This window comes from Bombus terrestris, chromosome 15 (assembly GCF_910591885.1).
Source record: "Bombus terrestris chromosome 15, iyBomTerr1.2, whole genome shotgun sequence".
Lineage (NCBI taxonomy): Eukaryota > Metazoa > Arthropoda > Insecta > Hymenoptera > Apidae > Bombus > Bombus terrestris.
This window is the reverse complement of record NC_063283.1, coordinates 10,185,805-10,210,403: the sequence shown is the minus strand read 5'-3', so window position 1 is coordinate 10,210,403 and position 24,599 is coordinate 10,185,805. Positions and strand designations below refer to the sequence as shown.

The 24,599-nt window shown below is 40.4% G+C and overlaps 1 protein-coding gene across 2 annotated transcripts in view; it reads right to left on the bottom strand.

Annotated features, from left to right (window-relative positions):
- Nucleotides 1-684: 684 nt before the first annotated feature.
- Nucleotides 685-24,599, bottom strand: part of LOC100644701 (headcase protein) — a 169,482-nt gene continuing 145,567 nt past the window's right edge. For both annotated transcript variants that reach the window (XM_003401524.4, XM_020866984.2), the window contains exon 5: nt 685-24,275. In XM_003401524.4, the coding sequence (XP_003401572.1) occupies nt 24,102-24,275 (174 nt within the window). In that variant the 3' untranslated portion in view covers nt 685-24,101. The remainder of the gene's footprint in view (nt 24,276-24,599) is intronic.

Below are 24,599 nucleotides of genomic sequence, written 5' to 3'. Positions count from 1 at the left end.
CGTCGAAAATGTCGATAACATGTTGGCTTAAGATTCAAAGACAGAGAAATAGACTTTCAGGATCGAAATTAACGCGTAAGATGACACGTTAGGATTCGTGAAGAGAGAATTGGAAATATCGGAGATTGGAATTAAAGTGGATGTGATGGAACAGAAAAATAATGCAACACGAGAGATTTCAATGAATTTTTTTTCTTTTTTTTTCATTTCGCTTCATTTCACCATTATCTTTAGGATAATGGCATTAAAAAATGTTTATTAATATAATATGTATACTTTCCTTAAAATCATTCATACTCGTATTCTCTTAGCGTAATAATCATAATAATATATATAATCATTATAATAATATATATATCTATATTTATTTATATATATATATATTATGTATATGTATTTCGCATATAGAGAATAGTCAATTACATAGTAGGTTTGCATAGGTTTTTTTCCTGTTGTATTACCATTATCATTATCATTATTATTATTTTTTTTTGTTCATTTACTCTTTAATGTAAGGTATTTCATTACTAAACATATAAAAGCGGTATAAAGCTCGATCCACACACGCTAATTAATATTTCTTCTTTTCTCCGTCATTTTTTTCTCATCTTCTTCCTTTGTTTGTCTGTTCTCACCCAAATTCTGGTTAATAATTACAAATTGTCGCGTCTCACCACCAGTGTGTTTTTTTTTTTTTTTTTATTTTATTTTATGTGTGCTTCTGTCTTCTCCTTTTCTTTCTAAAACGCTTTGTTTCTTTTTCTAATAAATTGCCGTTTCGCGATAATTTCCTTTTATTCTGTTCTCTTCGCGTCTCGCATAACCCATAATCTCATCGCTTTAATATTTCTCGCTTCTCTCCTCTCGCGCATCCCTCATAATACTCTCTCACTCTCACGTTTCTTATTCCTTCGACATTTTGCTTTCCGTTTACTTATTTCCATTAAACCTAGGCGCGCGCGCGGCGTAATTCCGCGATGCGTTTTGTCTTAATGCTTACGAACGCACTCGTTTAGAGCGTACTTCGTCGACGTCCCTCTCGCTGGTTTCCACCCCTTCGTGACTCGTCGATCGAAAATACAATGTACGCATACGTTAGAAGGAGAGAAATAATAATAATAATATAAGGACAGACAGGAGAGGGGAGAAGAAAAGAATACGAAAAGGTTGGAAGGGAAAGAAGAAAGGAAAAGCAATATCCCAATGTTCGATCGAACCACGAAGGGGATGAAACGCGAGACGAACAACGCGTAAGCCCGAAAATAAAACTGCCAGGACCATATTGACCGTGTCCTCCGCTCTGTTTAAGAGCATCGATTAATTAACGCGAACTCGTATTTAGCGTGACGATGACGACGGTATTAAAAGTTAAGGGAGGTTCCTTTCCTCTCTCTCTCTCTCTCACTTTCTCTCTCTCTCTCTCTCTCTCTCTCTCACTTTCTCTCTCTCTCTCTCTCTCTCTGGTGACCTTGACCCTCGATCTATCCCTGAAAATTCGGGTCAATGGCCAGTCTAACCGTCGGCAACGTCCTCGAGTAAAATATTAAAAGACTAAAGGCGAGTCGTTTCTTCGAGAAACCTCTCTCCCCGCCGTTACTGCACGTTCCAACCATTCAACGCATCCAATAGGCCTTCGCTTATATTTTATTTTGTACGTCCCCGATACGCTTAAGTTCCTCACGACACTTTTTATTCTCGAATTTGTAATCTCCTCCGCACCCCGCTCCCTCCCTCACATTCTCACGTTACTTCTCTTCTTTTATTCTATTTTGTATATTTTTGTCATTTTAAACGATTCTCTCCCGGTTTACTCTTCCTCTCTTTCTCGAAGAAACGACCCTAACACGTGTTAAGCACTACCTCTCGATCGACACAGTTTATCGATAATATATCTTTTTCAACCGTAAATCATCCTTCGTTACTTTCCGCTTCTTCGTGCGTCTATCTTCCCCCTCGAAATCGCTGGCGGGCGCACCGGTTTGATTCGTTTCCTTTTTCTTTCATACAATCTTTTCTCTTTTCTTTTCATTCTCACTCGACGACCCACGATATTCAACCGCTGTAGATCAACCCGTTCGCCCTCTTCCTGTTGGAGAGAACGTATCCTCGACGGTTTTCAGTAATGTGAATCGTGTTCGACCGTGGCTGTTGCTTTCTTAATCCCTCGGTTTTACACGACCCTTTCCCGTTTCTTTAATCGCGAGCGAATTCTTCGCGAACGATTCCAACGCCCAGCGTCGAGAATGCACTATCGACGAAGCAATTCCTCTCGAGAACCCTTTTTTCGCGTCACGTCGAGAGCACGTTCGTCCCCTTTACAAGTTTCCAGCTACGATTCGATACTCGTCATCGATATTTCACGCCATATTCCGTTACACCAGCTGAGCTTTACACGCTTCATAGACGAAGATCTTAATCGTCCCTGATACGACGATTGGTCTCGCGATATTTGTTAATTACACAAGGTTAGTTGAACATAATTTCTCTGTAAATGTAAAATTTCTTTATTTAAAGTTTAATCTTTTGCATCCGAAATAACAAATTTTTTGGTTAACGTAACCGATGCATACAATTATTAAGCATGAATTTTGTATTCGAACATATTTCTGTATGTTCTATTCTTCGAAAGAAATCAAACGTTGTACAACCAAGCAAACAAATATGCAGTGCGGCTCGAAGGTTTTCTCGTAATTTTGCTTTTTCAAGTAGTCACTTGGACGATTCTTTCTGAGAAGATATCACACTTGAAAATATTATAAAGTATAAGTATATATTAATACACTGATATAAATGTACATACGTAGACGATAGAAACTACTGTTTCTTGAGCATAATTTCCCTTATGCAAAGTGTTTATTTCCACCCTCAAAGTAACATAGAAATCATTTTTTGTTCGAATCAAAATTTAAATCAAATAAGCTGCAAATTTCTTTACAAAATTTATAAAATTTACAAAAAAAGATGGAAATCCTTTTAAAATACAAGTAATGCAGAAATCGTTGTTTGTTGTTGTTTCGCGAGATGGAAAATCATCGTTTTTCTTCCAAAGATAGTAAAAGTTCGAAATATCTAGTAACCGGTCACCGATCGCCCGCCAGCTAAAGGTACAGCGTAGTATCTAATAACACCCGAGTTAGACTCTCGCCCTCAAGCCAACCAAACAAATATAGTTCGCATACAATTATTACAATACGAATTCTTAAATATCAACTCTTATACTCTAACGATAGAATGATAATAATAGGGTTGTGTCTCGGCTGAGAGAGACGGCCGAGGCTCTCGAAGCGCCCCGGAAACCGTCGCCGGTTATGCATGGTGTGTACGTTTTTCACTGTGTACGCTACATAATAGTTTTCTCTCTTTCTAACATATACCGCTTTGTTTTGCTCTCCTTTTATTTCACGCTTTTCTTTGCTATTTCTTTTTCTCGTCTTCACCGCAATCGACGGATGTTCATCGCTGTGAAAATGAAAGTACGTGTTTCACAGGCAGGATAACGATCACTGTTATCCGGATGTTGTGCGATAACCGTCGAATATTCGCGGTGAATGAGAACAGAGCATTCTCACAATTGTCGATAGTGAATTGATCGAAACATTGACAGACTATGACCATTTGCAACTACTATGAAGCTGTCGAGATCGGTAAAGATGATTTTACGACACCCTCCGGTGTGTTTTAATTGCTAATTATTTAGTGAAACATTTCGTTAATCGAGTCATTCAGAAGCTATACTGATCGACCAACATCATAAGAGTTCGTGGACTTTTACGTCGCAAATACTTTTTAAAAATTATTTTAGAATTTACTCTGTTGTATCAAGTAAAATAATGAAAGATAGTACAGTGTTGCTTTTTTTCTCTCTTTTTTTAAAGTAGCACTTGATAAAGTTGATGAATTTATTAAAGGTGTAGTCAATCAGTTTATCTTCTGAGAAATTCAATTCCGAATAAGTTGAAATTACGATGCGATTAATATCAGTATCAAAGAATGTTGTGGTAAAATCGTTTGTTATAAATTCCTCTGTATCGAGGTAAAAGGGGTAATTGGACTGTAATAAGGATAAATATTGCTGAATATAGATAAATAGGATTCGTTGCAAATTCCATTATTCGTGGAAGTTGTCTATCTTAAGTGTTTATCTAGAAAATATGTATCTGAATAGGATTCAAAGCGGAAGTTCCATTAGTGCTGCTACCTGAACTCTCAATGAGATCGATACCAGGAGCAAACAAAAGAAAAAACACGTTGAAAATTTTTCCAAGATCTCGAGCCTAAAGAAGTTTCTATCTGCTGGTTTTAGCGTTGTGTACCGGTGCTTTTCCGAAAAATTGCCAACGTGGATACCACGTGTAGTAAAGTTAATACCTGAATATTCCCTTTATCGAAAGCTCAGTCGACTTTTTAGACAGAATATATATCGAACTGGATTTACACGAAGTGATCGTCGATCAAGAACGTTGCGCGCAAAGTGTTCCAATCGAAGTTCCAATTTCTTTGTATAGAAAATTTCACAAATTTCCCTCTTCGGGATATTATGCTCGACAGACGACGCGACTCCTAATGCTAATTATATCTATTTCTGCCATATTTTCTACCACTACGCTTCTACTTCTACCGTTCCTATCTTCTACCATCGAAATTCTCCTTTGTTATTCTATTCTTTTCTTCTCCCTCCCTTTTTTTTGGTTGTTTTTTAGAGCACTTTTGAATAGATTTTTATCAAAAATATATTTCATATACGAGTGTATACGTAGTCTCTTTACCCGCGACGTCGACCGTCTGCCCGACTCTCGAGTAAATTCTTACGGATATTCGAACTATCAAGGAATTCTTGAACGTTCGGATATGGAGTGGTCGGGCCAACGTTGTTCGCCGCAATTCGTCAATTTCCTTCGTCGTAATTTTGTTTCTCTTTAATTAATAAATACATCGTCAGTCGAGCAAGCATATTTTCATCGTTATATAAAATTACGAAGTATTATTAGAATTCTGTAATTTTACTTCCACACGATTCTTGATCCAAACGACCTGCCCTTCGACATATTTTTCTACGATTATTTAGTTCATCTACTAAAGATCAGTCTGATAAATCGGAGATATAAAAAGCGCGTCGAAAAAACGCGGCGAAATGCGTCATAAAAATCGAAGGCTGGAACAATTATGTTTCTCGAGTCTTATTGGTCGGCAGTTGGGAGCGTGGACCACCGCAAGCTGTCCCTCGAGTCTTCGTGCCCGCTCACGAGGTTAGAGTTTATTTGCCACATTGTGATCAAAGCATCCTTCGTGTTTCTCATTTTATTCAACCAAGAGCCGCGATTTCGTCGAAATAAAATGCAGCAAGAGTACACATTCACATCGTCGACTATCTTGCTGCTTCAACGAAGACAATTATACGAAAAATTTTGCGTTTTCGGAGTTTGATCAGGCCAGACAGCTTATCGCTCTGCTTCCTCGATACAGCGAGAATTTTCTCGAAAGACAAACTACATGTCCACGTTTGTTTCTTTTGTTTCCATTCGTTTTATTGCTAAATTGGTAGAAAATACGACCGAGCAAGTCGCAGGGGTTACTCGTGATTCTGCAACTGTATATCGGTGTGAAAAGGGAATCGCAATTGGTTAAAAATTGTCGGTCAGTAAAGTAGGCGTTGACTGATGCGTATATAAACAACTGGTGCATGAATTTACGTGTATATGTGTTGTTTGCTTGTTGATTAATCGTATATTGTTAAAGTTCGTACGATTACGTGTGTAATTAAGAACTATTTACAGACTCTCGTGAGAATAATACGCCCCGAGCAGGCGAAAAGGAGACACACCTATAGAAAAACACTCACATATAGAGAACAGAGCGTTCTTCTCCGAATAGATAGAGCAAGATTAAAAATCGGAAACGTTCGTGTTTTTATATCTCTACGGAGCGGAGCTGCATGCAAATAGACACACCGAATTCTAGCTACGATTATCGAGTTCGTCATCCTCGAAGCTTGCTTTTCCTATACACACGACTATAGACTATCCTGTCGTTTCGATGCACACTGTCCTTCCTTCTATCCGCGGCGACATTACCATGTACCAATCTCACTTAAGACACTAGCCTGGTAGATCGTTTCGAGAGAATTTCGCGAAACCGGCTACCATCGTATCTCTTCCCCCGTGGTTGTGTTGCCTGTTTTTTCTTTTAGAAAGCTTTCTATCTTTCTTTTTTTCGTTTCCCAAACCGTGGGGGACGAAGACGTTCGAAACTTGCTTCGTACGTCGCAGGGATTGAGAATTACGTTGGCCCTGGAAACCTTCGAGTTGGGTTCAAGTTTTCGATATTTCCAGCCGCTTGACCTCTCTGCTCGCTTTTTCGAGAGCATCGTCGCTAGACTTTTTACTTCGCCTCGGGACATCGTCGTGGGATTCTTCTTCAAGTTTGAATTGTGTGAGGGAAATCCCAATTTCTCAGTATTCTAATGTCCTCGCGGTTTGATACATCGGTTTCGATAAAACGTTATAGGTCGAACAATTTCTGATATTTTGGATCATTTTGCAGTCTTTGGTTTCGAATAGATCGCCGTATGCAAGTTGGAAGAAATTCGGTTCCCATGGCGCGCGTAACGAGCAATCCCTGGGACGCCATACCTGAGAGAATTCGGGTTAAATCGAGATAAATCGGGCGAAGCCGCGCCTTAAGTGCTAATGGCAGTCTAGATCGTTAACGTACAGGTATGCGTATGCTCGTTAAGTGTATACAATAATATATGTTATACGTATCGTACCTCGTTTAATACGTAACACGTTTGAAATGAGACCTAACTCTAGATAAGTATACGGTACATACACCATATAATATAATAGATCATTTGTTAATTTTAGATCGTCGTAATATACTCATACCACCAGGGGAAAACATCGTTAAACGTTTACTCTCTTCCTCTTAACATTACTTTTTCCTTTTCTCGTTACGCATTCTCACGTTTCTTTCGCTCTCTCACACCGTATTATTTTTCACTCGAGCAAGCATACCGATTTCCTCCGCCCTTTCTTGTAAACTCACACACGCAAATTCTCATTTATACTAATCTACGATCAATCTGACGGTCACTCGTTTCTCTTCTGTCTCGCGTCATCTTCCTTGTTGCTGCTTCCTTGCGTCAATATTCCATTCGTCGCTCGAATATAATTATTTTTGTTAGAAAAATTTGTACTCTCATAGGGGAGGTATAGAGAAGACCTCGGACTTTGTCTCTCGCCATCGAATTCCGAGCAATTTTCACTGTGAATCCTCTCATCGATAAACGATTATCGATCGACGCGGTAGCTCTACCAGATTTTTCAACTCGTCGATATCCACTTCAAACCGCTCGAATATCGGTAAATTAGCTGCGAATTCATTGAGCGGGAGACAGCCAGGTCGACCAAACGAAACGCTCCTCCATTGCCACAGCCGACCACGAAGTACGAGGACCATCATTGCAAGAACGTGGCGTTCAATTAAAGCTCACAATCGCGGACCAGCATATTCTTTTATTCATTGTCCTGCCGTATAAACGGACGAATCCCTTTTTTCGCTTCTCCGTTTCCGTTCTTCGCGATAAAAAGGAAAACAGCTAGTCTTTGTTCCCTCTGCTCGCGAGTCCAGGCTCTTCCTTTTCTCTTTTATTTCTCTTTTTTCCTCCATTTGCACAGCACTCGAGACGTCTGCCAATTAAATTAAATAGTGTCGAGGAAGGATGGACGAATGCTCCTCGAAGCAACGATTCAAAATAACGTTATATGTCCCTTCTGTTTTCCGGCTCACAGCTTCCGTCCTTGCGACTCGTGTCTCTTTCTCCGGCGTTCTTCATTTGTAATGCAATGATCGTCACTCTTGAACCAGAGGGAGCGTTTTACACAAAGTGGCTCGAGTCGATGTTTCTCCTCGTGGTCGGCGACCAACCGGCATCGGATTTCGTTTCCCTTCACTCTTTCGCTCGCCATCGTCTCTATATCTTTTCTTTCTCCTCTCTTTCTCCCTCTTTATTCTTCCGTGTCGAAAAAAAGGTGTAGAACGCGGTGGAACGGAAAGGAAAGCTATAGCGTTGGTCTGTTGGCCAACGAGAATTCGTTCGGACAAGGGCTTCCGGAATACGATTTCGTCAACGGAGCTTTCTACATATACACAGGTACACGAAAGAATTCGAATACTAATTTTCCACGAAACATACGTTTGTAATAAATATCTCGTAATTTCTATATACATTGTTCAAATTGGTCTCGAACTTTGCCAATATCGTCGCAACAATAGCAATGAAATTTTAAAATGTTGTGTATAACACACGCAATATAGACGTAAAAGGTTTTGCGATGAATGATCAAAGACTTTCGTGAGCCAGTGTATACCATTTTTCCCCTTTGTATTTTATTCTTGGCGGGCTGCAAATTCACCGATGGGTTAAGATCCTTTCGTTTTTCACACTCATTCACCACTCATTCGAGATCGCTGATCACCACGGCGGCGCATTCAAGTCGTTCTCGTCTTTCACTGCTCCTTTCAAGAATAAAATCTTTCCGCTCGATTAAATCGCTTCGACTCGTTCTTTAATTCCAAGCAACGATCGATCGGACGATTTACAGGATCTTTCTTTCTCTTTTCATCGCTGATTGATTTATCGCGACGTGAACGCGCCGACGTTTTTCAGCTATTCGCAAGCTACACGAAGAAATGGGGAATAGCTTCGATCGAGTATTTAATTACTACGAGCAAAGGGTAACCTACGAGTTATGTATACACGAGTCTCGCCGCTTAGAAGCGCCTGGGCTTTTCTCTTCCTCCTCGAGAAAGGATTATCATCTTCGCGAAGGTTGCGCGTGCGATGCAAGGAGGTGGGATATCTCGTCTAACCTCTACGATCGAAACAGCAAATAGCGATTATAGTTACGTATGTCTTAATACAATTAACTGCATGTATATATTGCATTATATATCGAACGCGCGTTAGTTCGATGGATAATCGATCGAAACGTCGTTACGATTGCTTCTTCCTTCGTTGAAGATTTCCTTGGGAAAATCTCGCGTAAATTTCATCTTTCTTTCTTATATATCCGACCATTTATCGTATTTAAACCAACAATTCGATCAAATTTCTCGTTTATGAATACTAGAAACTGTTAACGTTCTTTATTCCATTCTTCTCCTTAACGAGAAAGTAAAAGAAAGAAACAAACCGCGATAGATTCTTTCGGCACTGCTTCATCGTTTATCACCGTCTTAAGCACATTATAAATAAAAAGCGATCTATTCCAAAGAGTCTGACGATTGAATTTAACAAAAAAATTAAAAATAACAAACGTTTAAAAGAAACGACGAATACCAGAAAGATCTTAATACGCGAGACATCCTAATCTCTCGAGGTAGAAGTTTCGTACGACGCATGACCGCACTCTTCCTTATACATTTCACGTACATCGATACAGAAATATTCCCGTCAACGAGACAGCGAGCTTACCCTGACAGACAAACGCACTGAGTCCGATAGAAGAATTTCGTACAAGCCTTAAACGTTAAGAATGGTGTATCGCTTTCGAATACCACGTAGCCAATCATGGATCTCCGAAGCGTCTTTTTCTCTCCAGTCATTTCACCTCGTTTAAAAATCGAAATCCTCACTCGATACTTGAATATGTCGATAGCATAAAAAAGTTTAGCGACGAAAGAAAGAGGACAGTAGAGGCAACAGGATTAAATTGAAACGACTCGTTAGAATATTTTCGTGAAAATTGCTCGAGAGAAACACACGCTTCGTGAAAAAATGTTTTCTTTTTTTAACCACTACGAATGATTGATTTCCGATGGAGCGGCAATTTTACGAATCTCGCATCTCTCTTTCTTTCCCTCCTCTTCTCAATTTCCTCAATTTCCCATGCCTCGACAAGTCTTCGTCCCATTTTATCCCTTTTCTCCTTCACTTTCTTTCCTCTTCGTTATCCTTGCTTTGAAGCACCCTCTGTCAGTTGTCCCGTTTGGTCCGCACTACCAGCATTGATTATTTTGTTGCTTTCGCAATGCACACGAATGCTTGTGTTTTACTATGATTCCTTATTACTCGTTTTTTTTTAACATTTTTTCCTCTTTCGCCATACTTCCTTTTTCCTGATTTTAGATCCGTTTTTCCATTCCTTTCTATATGCCCTCCGATCGGTCACTCCCCTCCTTCCGGCCTTCCCGTTACTTTACAATCGACATTAATTAACGAATTAATTAGTACAAGCTAAACACGCGTTAGAAGAATTATACAACTAGAAGAAAACGCGGGCTTCGCGATTGGTACTCGTTTTTCCACAGAATTCGTTCAACTTCATTCTTCTTTCTCCCTCACTCTCTCTTTCTCTCTCTTTTTCTTGCCACTAAATACGCATTGTGCTTGTTTTCGTATTATGCTTCGTTCAATTTCAGAATGAATTCGGTGAGTTATTCGACTCGAGGAGCATAAGCGTGTTAACTGTTTCTAATTTCTTGAAGAAATACGCGAATTCGATGGTCGTTTCTCCTCTTCGCCTCCCTTTTCCGTTTCAAAGGGAACCTCCTCCTCCTCACGCGGACGAATTGAAAAGTTCGATCGCACTTGTGAAAGGACTAAACAGAGGCGAACACCTCGATCAAAGTTTTTCTCAAAAGATCTCGAAAGCATCTTTCTCGTCTTCTTCTTCTTATTTCCTGTGGCGTGTCTTTTAACTTCTTTTTAAGAAGATGTTTATCTTTTTTCCTCCCTCCTTGTCAAGTTTCCAATCTTCCTTTCATTCGTATCTTTTTCTTTCTCCTCTTGTCAACAGCTACTAATTTATGTTACGCGACGCGGTTATACGCTTAAACTAAACTTAACACGAGCTATAAATCCTAGCGCGTTTTAAAGAACGTACGACCCTTTTTGCCCGATCTCGTTTCCTGATCGCCTCGGCGATCGCTTAAAAAAATAGGGTACAAAAATTATTCATCTAAATTTCGAAAGCCTTATCCGAATACTACGCGAAGTTTTTTCGTTTCATTTTTTTTTTCTTTTTTACTTTTCTCTCAGAATTTCCTTTTCTTAACCCCCCGCATAATAAACACAGCCGAATAAAAATGCCCCAACTTCGAATTACGATTCACTCTAACCAAAAATCGTTACGAGATCCTCGATCACACGTGATGTTATTTATCGATTATTCGATTCGACGATTCTTGTTTCGTTTCGAAATACGTATAAAAAAGACTATCCTAAACACGACACGTAGATTATGGTAATTATTACAATTTTTTCTCACCGATATAAAAAAAGGAGATTGCTTATCGTTTTCACGCGGAAGACTCTCCGCTCTCTCGCTTCTCTCTTTTTTTCTGTCCATCGTCGTATTCTTTTAAATGACTTTCCTCAATGACCGATAGAAAAACGCCGAGTATCCTATGAAACGAGCTCGCTCTTCGGATCCACGCGACTATCCGCGCGCATAAAAACGGAACGACTGAAAGGAAACAAAAAATACACGTCGCTGAATTGGTGTCGATATTCCACGGTGATATTTCCGCACTGTCGCCTCTCTTTCTCTCTCTTCTTCTTACAACCGAGTGCAAAATGTATGTCGCAGTCTTACACACGCAAGGTGTCGTGACGTATACGCTGGAAAAACCGTATTACAAATACACACGTGCAAGCTTACGCTTGGTGCTTCGTGTTACTCTGAAAATTGTCGCTCGTGTCAGCTTCACGCTTAAAATCTTCAATTGCCGATTTGAAGAAAAAGCGATGTTCTCTTCGATATTTATTCTCTCCGCCTCGACTCTGCTACTTTATTGCGATTCTACGGTTCTACGATTAAGAACAAATCACGAATTATCATCGAAAACATCGCTCATGATTGAGGACAGAATTTTCAGAGTATTTCTCTACGTTGGTGCGAAGAACTCTGCCGAGAGAACTATACTTAGAGACACGGCAGAAGAAAGTATTACTAACAAGGGAATTAGTGATACACACGATTACATACATGTATATACGTAAGACTATATGTATACACACACAGATTAAAACGCGATTAAATGTACGTAGGGGAAGGGAGTAGTAGGTGATTATAGCACATCCACACGCCATTCAGACACATTGGTTTACCCCTTGAGGAAATTGCCTGTAAACGGGTTTCGATACTTCGGGGCGGCCTACCAACTAACGATTAATTACGCGTCTCCACTGTGAAAGCTTAATTACGATCGTTGCATGCGCGTATCCATTATCTTGCTTCATCCAAATATCTCTTCATCTTTCTTGCTCGTGATTTTCCGCACCTTCGTCTCGTTCCTCGAGTGTCCATTGGTGAAAAGCAAACTATCAAAAAAAAAGCGAGAACATCCTTGCGTCGTTGTATCCGTGTAATAGAATACAAGAACCGTTGTAGACTCTTGGAGTCGTGGATTTCAAAGAAATCTCATTCTCGATGGAAGAGTTTGTATTCGAAGATTTTCTCCCTTTTTAAATACATCGAGCTTCCAGAAGACACTCGAGGGGGACATTAGCGCGGAACGGTGGCACGAGGGTAAAAATTGAACGCCAGTCACTAGTCCTGAATCGAGAGAATCTAGATGAAGACGCCATAACGCAGAGAATGGAAAACGAAAACGAAGCGAAAATTGAACCGTCGTTCGCGACGAGTAATAGAAGCCGTGTACGAGTTTATGTATCTGTACGTGTATATGTATTTTCTGTGTTCTTTCGTTCTCTCTTCTCTATGGAATTTTTCGTTGCTTTCATTCCCACCATAACGAGACTCATTCACTCTCTTGCTCTCTCCTTGCGATCTATTGGATCACGGCTCGTAAAAACCGGGCCATCCGCGCGCGGTAGCTGAAACGAAACGAAAACACGGGTGAAAGGGAATAAATGGAAACTGGGAGGACCAACGACGATTCGAACGAACAGAACGAAGGTGAAACGCGAAGAGCCGTGAACCAATTGTCTATCCAGCTACACGTCGATTAACTCATCGATCCTCCATCCGCTATATCGATTTGCATATCCACCTTTCTCTCTCTCTCTCTCTTTCTGTCTCTCTTTTTTCTGTTTTGCGTTTTCATTCGTTTGCTCCATCTCGTTCTTAGAAGAAACCGCGAAATGTCGAAACCTCTGTCCTCTGAATTTTTAAGCTTTTTAATTATTTCCTTTATTTTTATTTTATTTCGTTCTCTTCATGTAAAAGGTATATTGTACAATATGTCGATACCTTTGATCATTTTTTCAAAGTTATAGTTTATATGATCTCTTTTTCTTTTCTTTTAATTTTAAAACAAGAGGAAGCAAACGAGAAGCAGGTGTTATAGGTTAAATAACAACATTATGTTCCTATGTACATTTGTACCTTAGCCAACCTATCTCCAATCGACTCGATAATGGCCGGGCTCCCAGGATTAGTGAACTTTCAGGTCTTTCCGAGCTCCTTCCGAGATTCGTCTACAGAGGGGAAACACCAGCTTCTTGAGAAATTACCTTCACGATATATATATATATATTCGTTACAGGGCCAAAGAAGACAATGCTCGATATACGTATTTCCTTTTTGTGGTTGAGCAAATTTGGACTGTAGGTTCAAGAAGTTGTTCGCAAATGCTTCGAAAATTGATATTTCCAACAGCAACCCGTTCAACGTGATTTGGCACCCGATATACACGCTTCCACCACCGTATGACATATTCCGTCAGTTCACCGTGAAAAATCGTAGATCCCGCTCGATTCGCTGGGAGCCCGGTTCTTTCTTAGAGTGTGAAAGACAGCCGGTGTGTGTATTATTTGCGTGGTCGGCGATCGTCGGCCTTGCCTCCCGATCAACCTCTCGATATAAAAATCTTTCTCTAAAAAACGCGCCAAAGAATTCTTTTCGCTGGGACACGTCCGTCACTGGACGAAAGAGGGGGTGTGTGGGTTGTTTCAAGTAGGTACGTCGTGTAATCTCTCGAGAAGTAAAAAAATCTTCCTCTTTTCATCTTTCGATTTCTCCTCTCTGTCTTCCCACATTCTTTTTTTTTTTTAATCCTCTCTTCTTTCTACTTTTCCTAATAATAAACTTTCTTTCTTTCTCGCTTTTTTTCTCTTTTTTTAATTTTCTTTTTTTTTTTTGTAAGGATCAACGGTAGGATTATTATAATCGCGTCGAGAGACAAGGCGCGAAGAACAGGGTCAACATAAACGCCGTCCGCGAGAAAAAACAAAATCGCTCTCCAGTAGCGCACTCGATAAAATTTCTTCGTCGTCCGTAACACGTTTCAGTATTATAACAACACCATATTTTTGGGCAATGTACATTTTAAATTACACGCATCAATTACAGGAGATCTCCATGGCATAATCAATCTTTTTTTATCTTCATTTTCCCTAATACGCGCGCTCTCTTTCTCTCTCTCTCTTTCTCTCGCTCTCTCTCTCTCTCTCTTTCTTTCTTTCACTCTCGCTCATCGTTCTCTTTTCATCATCGTGTTGGGCGTGGAAAAAACAGTGGCCTCTGAATCAGCGTTTGCAAAAAGGGAGGGAGTGAGATTTATAATCTGTCAAACTTAATCGGGGCTCGACACACGCGAAACCGAAAGGATTTTTTCCACAGGGGGAGGATTATGTATAACCAATCGCGTCTTCCTTGCTTGTCTTTCTCGTCTCGATTCGTTTTCCCCGGATCATGGAACGACGCCCTTCCGGTTCCACGTTCGCGTTAATATTATCTTTTTTTCCTCTCCATCTTTCTCACTTTGTACGTCTTTCGATAAGGTCGCGTTCTGTCGATAGACAAGTGGCGCGATTCGGTTAAATGCTTCTTTTTTTTCTCCTCTTTTCAGTTTTCTTTTATTCTCTTCATCTCTCTATTTAATGTTCAATCCTCTCTCACACTGCATTCTCGTCGTGCATCGAATCGCTCTAACGTCTTTCGCTCTCATTCGTTCTGCTCCCATTCATACCCTCGTTCTTTCCACGTCTTTGCGCCTGAAAATAACCGGGCTGGAAAACGAGAAAAACGCTCGACCCCGCGGGCACGTCGATCAAACTTTGACCAACATCTTTTACAACCCGATGGACGATACACAACGCGCATTCTAATAATTTAATTAATAACTTGAGGTAATTAAGGTATCCGTAGTTTTTTTATGAATCTCGCCGCCTTACTTCGATCAATTTCGAAGAAAAACCCTCAGAGACGTACCCGCGACTCTCGCGACTAAAACTAGACGTCAGACGAATGTTCATAGTCGATGGAACCTAATTTAGAAACGCGTGTTAAATGGTACCTAAACGTCGAACAATCACGATCGAGCCGTGGCGCGTTCGGCTCAATGGACAACAGGATCGCCAAACGAAAATCTCCAGAAAAAATAAGATAGAAAGGAGAATCGTGTTATTCTCTGCACAATGGACTCATCGATCTGTCGTTCGCGAACGGAGCGGCAAAGTAAAGAAAAATCAATCACCGTACAGATTCGAGATGCTGAACGAGCTTGAAATTCGCGCGACAGCTGCCGCGTCGTTTGTTCGTCTCTGTGATTGGAAACTAATTAAAAATATCTCTAAGAAACCTACGATGCGATAGCGATAAATTGTACTCGACTACAAGCGATCATTAACGCCGGGGAAACGGACGTCGTACGATGAGTCGAGGAATAAATCAAAGGAGTAGTATATCTTGTTGTAGACCTACATATTATTCTATGCAGAAGCGAAAATTAAATGAAATCTGCTCGGAAAAAAACTAAAGCAATACGGCTACGATCTTTAAACGATTGGAAAAAAGTATTCACAGATGTGTCGATGGATGGTCGTTCACTGTTTTATTCCAATCGTTCGGTACAATAAATCGAGCGTTCTATTTAACCGCGACTCGACGCTGGAGGGCGTCGATTTCTTGTATCGATCACAAAAAAATATCACCATTTCGCGTGCACCCCTTTCTACCCCTTGTGTCTTCCGTACGACTTCGCAAAATACGCCTTCCTAACTTAAAAGCAACTCGTATCCATCGATGTTAAAAAATAAAATTTTTAAATTAAAAGGACTTTCGCGCGGACCACTAACAGTTGCAACGAAACGTCAATTAATTGGTTGCCCGTTTAAACGGAGAACGGGAGTGTGAAACGTAGAGATTTCAAGGAATCGAAAATATCTCGACGGATTAAAAAAAAAAAGGTGATCGCACGGAAGGACTCTCGACGTCGCGTCGGCAGAAAGGGGAATGAAATTAAAAATGGACTAACGAGCGAGCCGGTGTGTGCTCGATGAAACGTTAACGAGGAGGCGCTGTAAGAAAAGCTCGAACGCGTTTCTGATCACGATCCACGCGGCTCGGCGATTTATAATTGCGACTACTGAAAGAACATCACCTGTGTACATTTGTATAAATGTGTATGTACGTGTATTTATGCGTTGGTATATCTGCTGTCCTTGTATATATATTAGGTGTGTCGTGTTGATTCGCGCGGCGCGCATATTCGTTCCAGTATACCTATGTATGCACGTGTGTGCGTGTATGTGTGAGTGAGTGCGTGTATGTCACAGACGTAAAAAAAATCGACTACAGTGAAAGATCGTGCGACGATTTTCTCCTATGAAAAACGCACGTTGTTCCCCTATGTGATTCTCTTTAATTTCGATTAAATATCGCGACGTTTCATCTTTCTCAGAACTTTCAATTGTTTTCGTTTCTCTCATCTACTTCTTAGTTTATTATTTCATGTTTTAGAATTTGTATATTATTTCTTTTTCTTTTTTTATTAATTCTCCTTCAGCCGAACCATGGACGATTACAGAGGTACTCTTATTGTCTCTCGTACTTCGTATTTTTCCTGTCGTCTCGTTTGAAAGTACACCGAGAAGATTAAAAAACAGAGAAAGGAAGAGAAAAACGAAGGATCATCGTACGTATTTGGTAAATCGCCACACGATCGTTTCACGCGTCCACCTCTCGTTTCCATATGAAACGTTGTACGTAGTTTAATCACTAAATAGATATACATGACGTGTTTATTTTTCTTTATATTCCTAAGGAGAGCCGTACGAGCGCCTCGTACGAGCGATTCCCGCACGCAGACCTCGTACCGCGTTTATTCTGCTTCTTTATACATTTAATATGCGTGAATTCTGTTACCGTAGTGTAATGTCGTTTATGTATATATAATATATCATCGTTTATGTATACCTATAGTTGTCTAGCACAGCTGTAAAGAGAACCTTACACACTAAGAGACAAAAAACCGATTCTTAAACGTAGAATTCATATATAATATTTCATATTTATTTTCATATATAATATATATATATATACTTCATCTTCTTATTAGATTATTTTAAATCGCGTGAATGTCCGCGTGAAAAAGAACGTCTCGAAGAACAACCGATATATAAATTGCAGGATAAAATTCTTTTTTCTTCTCGTTTCTTTCTCACCATCATTCTTTCTTCCATTCCTCTGTCGAGCATCCACAAATACGACACAGTAGCCTATCACTAGAACGATTCTCGATCGCTCGACAATACGATTTCTCTTCGCCTTCCGTTTCTTTCGCGTTTCTCTTCTTTTCCTTCTCGCGGAAAATTCGTTCTTCTTCGGTTTCTCTGTTCGATAAAAGACGATACAACGATCTTCTTAATTCCGCTGTTTGAAACGATCGAGAAGAAGAATTCGCGGCATCGAGCGTCGAGCGATAACCGAGTTAGAGCCGAGTCTCTAAAATATTCAACGAAATTCAAGGATATCTCTTTGGGCGTCGACCGGCTGGCCGGCCGACGGGCGAAACGAAGAAAGTTCTCTTAACTAGAATCTGAAAACCGTCGTTTTCCAATAAACTTACATATTTATCGATGATTTCAAAACCTCTCCTCCTTCGTTACATCACCTCTTACCCTTCATAATGACTATATGCTAAACTCTATTCATAGTTCAACCATTCATAACCTCTCTCCTTTAATTCCCATCCTCGAGACCTTCACAAAAAGAATTTCTTTTCTCGCGTTTGCTTCATTGTTAGCCCCCCCCTCCCCCCTTTGTTGTGTATAATTCCCCAACCACATACAACCCTTAATCCCATCCCCTCAACGTGCCATATAGATGTGCTATTCGATTAATTATCATTAGAAGAATCCACGGACACGATTACGACAATCGACAAGACTCAGAGAAACCCGTGAACACGAGCGAAAAACGTTTCTTCTTTCTCCACACTTTGAAACACCTTTGTGGATGATCTTTCGTTTCGAATAGTCTCGACCGTGTTCATGGACACGTTTCTCTGTTTCACTTGTCGTACTCTTTCTTTAAAAACACCGACATAGAAAATTGTTCGCTCGATGGACGTCGCTGTACGAACGGATCGCGGGGGAAGATTCGAATCGTTGCGGCAAAGAACGCTTCATCAGCAGGCAACCGGATTTTCTTTCCTCGATCTTCCAACGATTATTGCATCGGCTAGCCGCGAGAGAAAGAAACAAGTTCCTGGCACGACCAAAGAATTCTCTGCTCCCGGGGTCGCGTGGATCGAGGTAGATTCGTCAACGGGAGAAAAATTGCGTGTAGTTTCGTGTAGTCGAGGAGAAGGCGATCGTCGCGAACGTGCGTCGTTTCCTCCCTACCTGAAACCGCCCTCCGTTCGTCGACGAGCGTCATCGAGCATCGTGCGAAAGTAGAAAATCGTTACAGCGACTTTTACTCGGGGAATAAAAAAGGTTTAGCCTAGCTTTAATGTTTAGCCTTAAGCAACTACAGAGCGAGTGCGTCATTATGCGTCGACGCACCATAGAGAAACTAATTGCGCTCTTACTACCGTCCGTTCCTTTTCTCCATTTATCGTTCTTCCTCCTGCTGCAAGTTGTAGAATATTTTCTCCAAATTGCTTGCTACGATTCCTCGATGCAGTTTCTTCCCTTAAACATTCTAGATATAGGTACATCGACGCGTCGAAACTGACGAAATCTTTTTTACAAATCGAATCAGGTGCCTTGAATGTCGCGGTCCTTTCCCCGATCGATCGATGCCGATTTTCTTTCAGAGATCGCGTGTAATTGAACGAGATAGATCACGAATCGAATCACATTATTTCGAACGTGAGTTCGTAGCGTTTGTTTCTTCCAATAATTCGTACGAATCGTATAAAAGCGGTAGAATACGTTTCTTTTAAATTAGTTCCACGTGATAACATATCGAAGCCAATTAGTTGTGTCGACTACTACTTTATCATTAGATAGCGAGTTACTCAGTTTGTTGAATATCGAGGTTAGTTTACTTTAATTATGTTCTTCGCCTATGGATCTGCGTATCTAAAGTTGAGAATCATAATGCTGTATCACTGCATTTGCTAGTTTTCATAAAACAACGTTCTGCGTTTATCGTTGTAAAAAGTTCATTATATGTTTCTCGAGTCATGAAACTACATCGTCATAAGGATGTAAAATATCGATTGAATTAATTACGAAACTAAAGGAATGACACATTTAAAAATAGTAACACAAATAATTTTCGACAAACTTACACATTTCACCATTTTGTTTTCAATACCCATACATAGGTACTGAGTGTATTATCTCGTCAAATAATTGAATTACTATAGAACTTTTTATTCGTTTCGTAAGTATAAAAAGAAACAAAAGCATAAGGTGGAATCTTGACCTACGTTACTATGATTCTCGGTTCGACATTTTTAAAAATTCATCATGAACCAAGAGAAAAGAGAATTCGGTCGATTCTGCGATCTCGATGAAATCTCGAAGACGACGATCGATCGAATGGACTGCGTTGCGATAGGCTTCTCGCGAAGAGGAATTCCACCACTGTTTCCTTCGTTCCTCCGTCGATCGAGTCGCGATAGGAACTAAAAGTGAGCCGATGAATCTCCCGATATACGTATCGCAGGGCACCTATGGTGTTCAACGACGCGAACCACGTAGCGAAAATTGAAAACGGTAGGGAGTACAAAAAGTAGGCGCGCTCGCGCGCTTCGTGGCGCGAAGAGAAGTTTCATATTTCTTTCGTTTCGCGCCTTCCACGCTCGAAAGACGCGCGCGGGAAACACGTAGGAACAGAAAGTTCCTAGAACGTGTGCGCGTAGAATAGTCGCACACGCGAGCATGACGCGAGCTTCTCGCGTTTGAACCGAAACGAGGAACGAATCGCACACACGTGTAGCATTTTGTTATTTAGTTATACGTCTAGAATCACTGGGTATGAACAAAGAAGTAATAAAAACGAATATATCAACCACCACAGCTCCGAGATTATTTCTAATTGCTAAAATCGAGCACGAAATTTCTATATGTGTTTGGGCTATGCTTCGATGTAGCTTTTACATGCGCATATCGGTGCTTATAAGTCACGGAATATTTGATATATTCGTAGAATGCGTGATGAAATCACAGAATAAACGCAAATGAACGAAGAACTTTCGGGCAAAAGATTTACGAAAAAATATTTTATTTTTACAAACGAATGTATAAAGAAGATACTTGAACTTGCTATCTAAAATTTGTTCTTATTCGTCTAGGATTTATTAAGAAAGCATCGATTGATTCGAAATCATTCGGAGTATTTTCTAATCAAATTACTGAATTATGAAATTTTAATTCGTTTCGAATAATACAAAAAAGAAATTCTTCTTTAGGAACCGTTATAATTACCGATCCAAACGTGACTAACATTTAAAAAATTGGAACTAAAGTTTCCAAAACTTAATTCGCCACGATTACCTGCGGCTTGTTTCTAAAAAAAAATCCTCCATTACAAGATGAAGTTGATACGTTGTCGATGTGTGTAGTCCGTGTGTTTTACACGGAAAGCTATAAATTATATTATTTTTTCTATTTAGATTTTACACCAAATTTACTTTATCAGAATTGCTTAAAATTAGCAAATATCCTGCGACTTATAAACGAAAGTTGTTGAAAGGGGTACAACACCCTTGATAACCAGATGAAAAGCGAGGAAGCTAAGAAAATCGGGTTTCGAACAACCGAAAAACATCTATGGGAAAGATTCACAGACTCGCAGTTACTTGTTTTCCTATTTCCCTTCCATTCTCTCACAATCTTTCTTCCCGCTATTTGGCACTCTGAGAAAAACGTAACGAGAGACGATCCTCTAACAACTCCATCTTCTCCTCTCTTCGTTCCCATCTGTGTATGTTTGTCTGTGTCTCTCGACTGCTTAGAAGCAAAGAGGCTTGCTTGCGACACGACAAAAGCGAACGATAAAAAGGAAACGAAGAAAACTGAACGAGAAACGCGGTTTCGTCGCGTGGCAAAATCGGACGACGGTGATGATAACGCACTCTTCGGCTCGTCGTATTCGGCTACCCAAAAAAGAAGTGTTCTACGCGGACATAACGTACTTCTTTTCATCCCCGAATACACGTGTGCATTCAGAGAACTAGCGCGTCCTCTTGTACAAATATTCTTATTCCATTCTCCTCTTTTTTTTCCTTTTTTCTTTTTTACTTTTTCCCTTTTTAATCCCTCTATGTCTCTCGTTCTTTCTCGCCCCTTCCACTCGTACACAGAAAACGTTTTCAGCAATTTGTGCACCCCTTTCTCTCCCTTCTAGTTCGTTCTCTCTGATCCCACGTCTTACTCTCACTCGCTGATATTCTCATAGATTAAATCGTCGTATAGTGTGTGCTCGGTTAAATGAAGCCCGCCACCATAACAGCCTCGAACATTTCTCGAACGAACGAAGAAAAGTGAAAGAAAAGCACGTAAAAGACGAAACAACCTTCTCCTTCTTTTTCTCCTTCTTCGTATATATTCTCGCGCTATCAGACGAAGAGAAAAGAATCTCGTGGCGAGATCGAGCAACGAAGACGAGAAAATGGTTCGTGAAAGGCGTCAGGCAACGGGGTTCACGGGGTCCTCGCTAAAAACCTGTACGGGACAATATAGAAATCTCCTAAATATACTTCCCGGCGTACGAATGGATTAAGTATACTTTTAAATTGAAATAACGTAAAGAAGGTACACGATCGACTATACTACCTTGGGAAAACGGTGGGCGGTCTTCTGTTTGTGGGACGGCCGCTATTGATGGACAGCAACGACCAGCATCGCCAGAAAAACGAAGATTTTATTTCTTCTTTTTTTTTCTTCGCTCCCTTCTTTCACGCTGTCATCCATTCTCGTATTCTCTCTCTCTTTCTCTCTCTCTTACAGACGCTTCGTCCTTTCTCGCTTACGTTCTGTACCATTCTTTCACAGGCTTTCACGAACGAACCTGCATATGGTTCGTTCTTCTCTTTTTTTCTCTCTCCCTCTCGTTCTCTCCCACTTAATTACGTATTTACACTGGCTACTTTGGGCGCCCATGGCTTTCGACCACCCTTCGGGAGTATTTCCAACGTTGTGAAATTGAAACGAAAGAAGGAGGGAAAAGTATTAGGGGATCGAGGAGAGTAAACGAGGCTCTGTTTTCATCTGTGGTAAACCAGTCGTACGTTTCGAGTTATCGAAAAAGGGAGCGAAATATATAAGGATGAAGTTAAAGGATCGAAATTTAGGGAGAGAGAATGGTCTCGAGGGCGGAAGATCGCTGGGCGCCCGGCCGTTCAACGTGAAAACCCATCGAATGAGTCGTAGATCCTTAAACAAAATCAACATGGCCGCCATAAACGTATAAACTAATAAAATGTAAAAAAAACAACGTTCTCGATTATCTAAGTAACAAACGATAGTTCATTATCTCTCCCCCTTTTCGTTTCGAAGTGACCATTTTCTTCTTTTTTCTTTTTTTCTTATTTTTTTTCTTTTTTATGTTTGTTTCTTATACATACCTACGTAATATACAGGAAAGATAGATCATTTTTTTTTTCTTTTTCTTTTTAGCGTTCTGCGTATCTCGATCTATACTTATCTGCAATTCGTAATTTTTATTTCTTCGTTTTCTTCTTCTATCCCTTCAGCTAACGCAATTCAACTATGGGATACGAGGGACGATTCTTATAAAAAAATCGCTGCTGGATTCGAAACGCGGTAACTGACGACAATCGACGACGTATCGATCTCGTTCGACCATTTTAAACCTAATTGTTCGACTTTCCTAAAGCTAACAAGATTTCCTCGAACGGCTAATTTCCTTTATACATACGCCTATTCTATTCGCTATGATATTTGACTCGCATTTAAATTCGACTAATCGTATCTCTGCCAATAGAACACGAAGAATCATGTAAAGACACGTAAAGACGAACGAAAGAAAAGGAAAATGAAGGAAATTCACGCGCGTTTTACTAAACGTGGATTCCTACGCAAACTTTTGCTAACTTAAAGATCAATTCCACCAGAAACGTACTCCAGTTCTGGGATTTGTTAATTAATCTTACCAATAATACTGACGATAATCCCCTTGGCTCGAATTTTCGCCAAGAGTTGAAACTCCGCCGAATCGATCGATACGCCGTCGAGATGCGTTGGTACCCATGTCGATCGATGGGATGAACTAGTCGTTGTGGCCCAAGTACACGGATTCCCTCGTCCCTCGCATTGAATTAACATAGATAAACCCTACTATATCGACATTGAGAAAGAAAAGAACCTTAAACGTTATCACTGCTACGGGAACTCGTCGGTAATGACCTTACACGTCCGCTTTACACTCTCGATCTCAGGTTAATCGACATTTCGGCAAGATCTTGACACGTTCGTACGTAACATAAGAGAAAATCATTTTCTTGACTCGCTCGATTGATAACTGGAAACACATCGGCAATGTTCCCGAAAATCGGAACGCTCGAATGAAAAACTAAAAATTGATCGTTTCTTGTAAAAACAGAAAAGAAAACTCGTTCTTGCCGAGAAAAATGAATAAAAGAGCGTAGAAAAAGCGAAGTGCCGAGCCTGAGATTTTTCACGCTCCTGTTGCTTTCTTCTCGCATTTTTCGTCTTCTTCTCCTTCTTCTTCTTCTTTTCTTCTTCGTCGTCGTTATCTTCTTCAGGTGGATGATAATCGTTTACAGAAAAGAATTAAAACGATCTGATAAGCGTGGGGTGGGGGGATGATCTAGAGTAAAGTCGCCCGGAGCAGGGAGATCAATGGATCGAAGAAGAGGGGACACGGGTCAGTCGCGATGCTTCGACGCCGGTTAGCTAAGTTCCCTAATGGTTACGGCCACTGGCTATAAAGCTGAAACTGCTCGCGGGTGAAGCAGATTGAGAGCGGTTTTACGAAGTGGGCGTCCACGGCTCGGCAATGCGGACACGCGAATACGCGGCTGTAGTCCGAGTAGAAATTGAGCCGCTGGTGCGGATAGATCAGTGGCTTCTGGCAGCTGTTGCACTGTAACAGACATTAGTATTTTTCCAACGTTTACTTGAGTAGATATATCCAAGTACCTACGTTAAAAGATCGTGAGTACTTTTGTGCGCCGAAGTGTTTATCGGTTGAGCACCTGTTCACTGGCAGATTGAGTACCGGTGAGAGAAACTCGAGAGTCAGATAACATATTTAGAGATACGATATTTAACAGGATGGTGACCCGAGTACTTGTTCGTTGGAGAATTGAATATCGGCGATCGTAAGAAGATGGATTTCAGCTTTTCACGACAGCTACAGATAAAATAATTAATATTTTCACTTCTTCAATAGCAGCGTCCACCGTAG